General features: G+C 40.3%; 2 protein-coding genes across 2 annotated transcripts; both read left to right on the forward strand.

The window, feature by feature from the left end:
* Positions 1–924: 924 nt before the first annotated feature.
* Positions 925–1,926, forward strand: LOC140232141 (somatostatin receptor type 5-like). The gene has a single exon (XM_072312287.1). It carries the CDS (start codon positions 925–927, stop codon positions 1,924–1,926), a length of 1,002 nt encoding a protein of 333 aa, XP_072168388.1.
* Positions 1,927–5,181: 3,255 nt separating this feature from the next.
* Positions 5,182–6,201, forward strand: LOC140232142 (galanin receptor 2b-like). The gene has a single exon (XM_072312288.1). The coding sequence runs from the start codon at positions 5,182–5,184 to the stop codon at positions 6,199–6,201; it is 1,020 nt and encodes a 339-aa protein (XP_072168389.1).

Consider the following 6,201-nt stretch of genomic DNA (forward strand, 5'->3'; position numbering starts at 1 on the left):
ACGATCTTTGTTAAGTGTTGCTATTGTCGTTTTAAGAGTGCGACAGCAGAATCAGACTTTTTATGTGCGTTTCCTATTCACGAACTGCATGTCGGTCATCCTCTATACGCAACTTCCTTCAAGGCAACTGGTTAGGTGTAACACTGTGACAATCTTTAAGAATACGTTTTCTTATACGCCACTGCGGAAAGGTGTTTTCAAGTTACTTGCAATATCATGAGAAAATATATAAAACCTAACGCGGTCAATATAGAAAAAAGTAAGCAGCAGAAGGAAATCTATTCAGGTCGAGACCCACATCAAGGTATATAGTGTGCAATATTGATCGAAAGCCTTGCAAGCATTGCATGAGATACTTTCTTACTTCTTCGTTGAACGAGAGAATAGGTAGTGTTGAAAGGAAAGGAAAAGAGAGAGGGAGATAGAGGGAATTCCAAGAATGACTCAAGAGGACGTTTTAAGTTTCATTCTAGAATACCAGTAGAAAGTTATTTATACAGTTATTGAAACCTCTCTTCATATTGTTATTGGGTCTTTGAGCTCAATGGTAACGATCATTGGATGCAAGTTTCGCAGTATTCTAACCAATAGGACAGCGAGTCTCTCCTTGTTGAGGGCATCTCAAAGGAGAATGAAAATGCAACCCAGTTTAATGGCAGGTGGTTTTGTGACGTATAGTACCGATGTGACCAACAGGGTACAGCAGTGTACGTTACCATCTAACGAAGATTTTCGAATGGACTGGGTGGTATAAAACGCCAATGCAGATGATCAACCCGGCTTAGAAAGCGAACAGGCTCTCGTTGCATGAAAACGACAACAGCTGGAGGGAAGAATCATAAGGTACCTACATCGTTTTTGAACAGTTTTGAATTTTTGAAGCGAATCCCTCTTTCTCTCACTCTCTCAACACGTCTTGGCAAGATGAATACTTCCTCGGCTACAACGGGAGTTCAAATAGATTTATCTCGATCAACCTTTGTCATCTACATTTGTTTCGGCATCATCGGAGTTGCCGGCAACGGGATCGTGCTCTTCGTCATTGCCAGAGTCAAAGAGCTCCGCGATACCACCAACATTCTCATCGCCAACCAGTCCCTCATCGACTTCACGTCATCTGCCCTCCTTATGGCGTTGTTTGTGGCGCCGCTGCCGCCTCTGCCGAGACGCAACCAACCTCTAGCCCGCTTTCTCTGCGGATTCTGGTATACGCAGTATCCCTTCTGGGCCATGTTTCCCGCCTCTGGGATCAACCTGACGATTCTGACCACGGAGCGATATTTGGCGGTCGTCCATCCCTTGTACTATCGCAACAAGATGAGACCGCGTCTTGCTGTCATCATTTCATTAATCCCTTGGACATTTGGTATGTTGTACATGGGCTATCTTCCTTTCCTAACAACAGTTCGTGGGCAACTCTGCTTACAATTCTTATGGCCGAATGACATCATGCAGCCAGCCGTGGGTATAGCTACCATCGTCATAGTGTTCCTGTTGCCGTTTTTCGCAATGACGGCTATGTACGTTCAGATTGTGAGGGTGCTCCGAGCTCAAGATGCTAATCTGTCCGGCAAAAAGTTAGGAGCGGTGCATCAGGCCAGAGATTATCGGAATGTGGCGCGCAAAAACATGATCAAGACTACGCTACTCCTTTTCACCTCGTATGGCATTTGCTTGGCGCCGAACAACATCATCTACCTCTTTTACTGCCTCGGAGGCCATGTCGACTTCAATGGGGTACTCTATTACGTAACAGTCTGCGTCGCATTTATCAGCATCTGGACTAATCCGTTCATCTACACCCTTCAATACAGGAAATTTCAGCGTGGGCTGGCTGTTGCTTTCGGCTGCAAAAGAGCTGGATCCTCACCTCATGATGTCTCAGCAAGTGTCTTGACGGCATCGGAACAGATTAAATCTTTGTAAAACATTGGTCATCACCTTGGTAAGGAAAACAACTTTTAGAATTTTTGCAATTTTGTGAATTGTGTAATGAATTCGTTTCTATCTGTATCATACTACATTTTAGACATTTAAAAATATGTCTATAAAGTGATGAATAATATAATGCATTGTAGAGGTCTCGTTTCGAAGAGCATAATCGTATAAAGTTTGGGAAGATTTTCCCCCATATCCCCATATTCCTACGTAAAATGCGGATATGACTAATATAAAACGTGGCTTTCTGTACAAGTGCCTATGAAAGAAGCATAGGAAAAACAATAACAGCGACCTAATCTACAACTGTTGGGCCTGACTTTGCTAAGTGTCATAGTAACAAGACCCCCTTTTTTTTTTCCTGTGTTGCCTTTACCATGAAAAGTAGGAAAGCTGAGCAGGTTTCAAGAAAAATAAAGGAGAACATAAGGAACTAACTACAGTGCATTAAACACGAACGTTAACCATTAGAAAGATCCTTTTCAAAAAAAAAAAAGAAGAAAAAAAAAAGAGAAAATGACTGACATGTTCATTGCGGTTCACTCCACTACAGCTCTAATATCAAAGTCAAATATAATTTCGTGTACTATCAGCACTTAAATTTAGGATTTTCTGTTCTTCGATATAATCCCCCGCGGTAAATAACATAATGGAATATCATAGGACTCAATGATACTTTATTTTCATTTCATAGAACTCCAGGTTTTTAGAATTGTCATTATTCATCCAACTTTTTGTATGTTAAAAGTTACAAAATCATCTCGTTGGACACCTACATCTGTATTTCTTTAGATAAAAACCAAGCAACACTATTTGCTCATTTTCAGGTGCAGTGGCCAAAAGTACTGCAGGAGTTCTTCGCATTTTATTCCGATACATATTTAAGGAGAAATGGAGAAATGTGGTATCATGTATCTAAGGAAAAGCGAATTCAAAATCTAGTCATTTTAGTTTGAATCCACCTTCCGACACAAGCTCCACCAGGAGCCGACAGACTGAAGTAAAAAAACGCTCAAATTATCTGTTGTTTACCCCACAAACCTACTCTCGAAATTTTAAGTAACATACATTTACCTTAAGTATTGTGACCCAATGAATTTATCGTGACATTCAATTTGAGATTTTTTTTTTTTAAAATCACCTTTCGGATTATGACATTGGTTTGATGGTAGTAACTCCATGCTCCTTCAGGTGGAAATGCTATCGAAATGAAGTCCAGTACATTTATAGAAGAAACACTTGGGTGAAGGGGCTTCAATTCTCGCTCCGATTCTGTCTCTTGAATGGTACTTTATGGAGTTTCTGATTTTGTACTCATTTTATATTCCACTAAATCAATTCTAAAAATATCATTTATTTATTCTTATAAGTTCAACTTTTCTCCATCAGAATTTATTATCAGTTACGAATGATAATTGTTTAATTGACTGTCTTCGTCCAACGAGCATGTACGATTTGATATCAATCTGAATTCGACTTCAGAAACAAACAAAAATTCAATCCTTTGAAATCCAAATCAAGAGCTTGGAATCAATCAACAATAAGCTAATTGCTTTTGTAGAAGTTACGGAACAGAAATGATACGTCAGGCAATGAAATGACATCTTATCTAATTGTAATGAACAGCAGGCTTGCTACGCTGCAGGTTAGTCCTACAGTCACTGCACATGGTAATGATTATGGTACATTGTATAAATGCCAAAAATGTAAATGCATAGTTTAAACTCACATAAGTTCTTTCTGAGCATATGCGAAGAAGGGTAATCTACTTCGGTGGTAGAAAACTCATGCATCAGACACAATGTTTTAAGTGATGGAAAAAAATTAGGAGCAAAAGCAGACCGTTTGCCATTTTGATATTGAATCGGCGAATGCATTGGTCATTACTGGGGGGAAATACCCATACTAGATGTTCGATTTTGTTGATTTTGAAATCGTTATTATGGAACTGAATTTCTTCTTAATTAATATCATTCGTGTGCATATTTTGTCTCTTGGTGATGCTTGGCTATATACGTATTTACTAAAATTGATGACAACTATAAAGACAACTCAAAGTGGTGTAGATTTGAAAGTATGATCTTCACTTTAATCATATCACTTTTAATGTATCATGTGGCAATGTTTGTTTTGTTTGCTCGGATTTATTTCGCATTCAAGTAAATACAAATTAAATTCAAATATCAAGAAGCAGAGACAAAGAATATCAAGTGCAGAGATTACAATAACGATAACATAACATTACACAAATAGATGAATATTAACAATGGTATATTGTGCAGTAAATATATCCAAAACATGTAAATGAGATATATAGTATTTTCCAGTAAATATCAGAGATAACTAAATGCAGGAGACGACCATCGTGAGCGATTAAACTTGAAATGGATGGGGCCTTATTAATGTATTGAATGGGTATGACTAGCATTATCAAATGTATTCAAGTATTGTGCGTATTTTCGTCATTCATCGAATTGATCGAGGCTATTAAATCCAGATTTTATGAGGAAAACACTGTTATGTTCATAAGAATTTGGCCAATAATACTAAATAAAGATATTTAAAGCTGGTCTGTGTTCCAAGAGCTCACGTAAAACATTCTTATTGGTCTATGGAATCTTCTCATTTTCCGCAGAAAACGAAGAAGAAGAACCAATAGCTTACCACTATAAAGTGTTGAAGACACTCTAGGCGTTTTATTATTATGTTTTTGATAAAATATCAGAAAGAGTTTTCCTGAAAATGATTTCTACCATTCAGGGGTATACATAGAGATGAAATCCATTCATAGTCAAGGTGCATCTTTTATGCTATATATATATATATATATACTTATTCTTATCCTACTCTGAAATTCTTCTGTTGAATGAAACATGATTGGTGGCAAGTTTTGAAGAGCTCAGAGTGTTCGACAATGCTACAATGATGACAAAGGGAAATCGAAGTTATGCGTGATCAAAACCTACTCTTTACACTCGTTACACGCTGAGTGTAGCCGAGGTCAGCGAGTTTCAGTAATTGAAGATCCGCGGCGCTTTTTATCCTCTGCAAAATTTATTGGTGGCGTCTACCACTACCGTGTGGTGTAGAACGGAATTTCAAGCTCACGCACACACACGCACACACACACACAACACCACAAAAATCGTATATAAGCCTTGTGCACGCGAGGTTTCGTGTTTGCAGATGGACATTGACAGTTTCTGTTTTGGGTAGTAAATCGAAAAAATACCCGACTTCAAAATGAATACTACATTGCAGTACTCGATTGATGATGGAGGAGTCGAAATAGACCTATCGCGACCAACCTTCATCATCTATAGTTGCTTTGGCGTTATAGGTATTATCGGTAACGGGATCGTTCTCTTCGTCATCGCAAGAGTCAAGGAACTCCGCGATACCACCAACCTCCTCATCGCCAACCAATCCCTCATCGACTTCACGTCGTCTCTCCTGCTCTTGGCGTTGTTCGTGGCGCCGCTTCCTCCTCTGCCTAAAGACAACCAACTCCTGGCGCGCTTTCTCTGCGGCTTCTGGTACACGCAGTATCCCTTCTGGGCCTCATTTCCCGCATCTGGCACTAACCTGATGATCCTAACCGCAGAGCGGTACCTAGCTGTCGTTTATCCAATTCACTACCGCAACAAGATGAGACCGCGCACTGCCGTTTTTATCTTCGTCCTACCGTGGATGTGTGGCTTTTTGTACATGAGCTATCTTCCGTTCCTAACCAATGTGAACGGTAACATTTGTTTCCAGTTCCTCTGGCCGAGTGAGGCCATGCAGCCGGCTGTGGGTATTTGCACCTTCATCCTCTTCTTCTTTCTGCCCTTTGCCGTTATGACAGCCATGTACATCCACATTGTTAAAATTCTTCGCGGACACAACGGCATTTTAGCAGCCAAAGACGCGGGTGCGGTTCACCAAGTCCGGGATTATCGTGATGTCGCCCGCAGGAACATGGTCAAGACCATGCTCATCTTGTGTATCTCGTACGGAGTCTGCTGGGCGCCAAATCACATCATCTACCTCTTCTATTGCCTCGGGGGCGATGTCGATTTCAATGGGGTCATCTATTACGTAACAGTCTGCGTCGCCTTCATCAACATCTGGACCAATCCGTTCATCTACACCCTGCAGTACAGGAAGTTTCAAAGAGGGCTTGCAAGTGCTTTTGGCTGCAGGAAGAATGCTGCGTTGAACGTGGCAACCATTGATGGTGGACGGTGGAGCGGTCGACAAACGGCCCTAAAACAAACTTAG

Source organism: Diadema setosum, chromosome 8 (assembly GCF_964275005.1).
Source record: "Diadema setosum chromosome 8, eeDiaSeto1, whole genome shotgun sequence".
Taxonomy (NCBI): domain Eukaryota; kingdom Metazoa; phylum Echinodermata; class Echinoidea; order Diadematoida; family Diadematidae; genus Diadema; species Diadema setosum.

Excerpts from the sequence above, each read along its gene's own strand:
- LOC140232141 (XM_072312287.1), top strand. The coding sequence starts at position 925 with ATGAATACTTCCTCGGCTACAACGGGAGTTCAAATAGATTTATCTCGA.
- LOC140232142 (XM_072312288.1), top strand. The coding sequence starts at position 5,182 with ATGAATACTACATTGCAGTACTCGATTGATGATGGAGGAGTCGAAATA.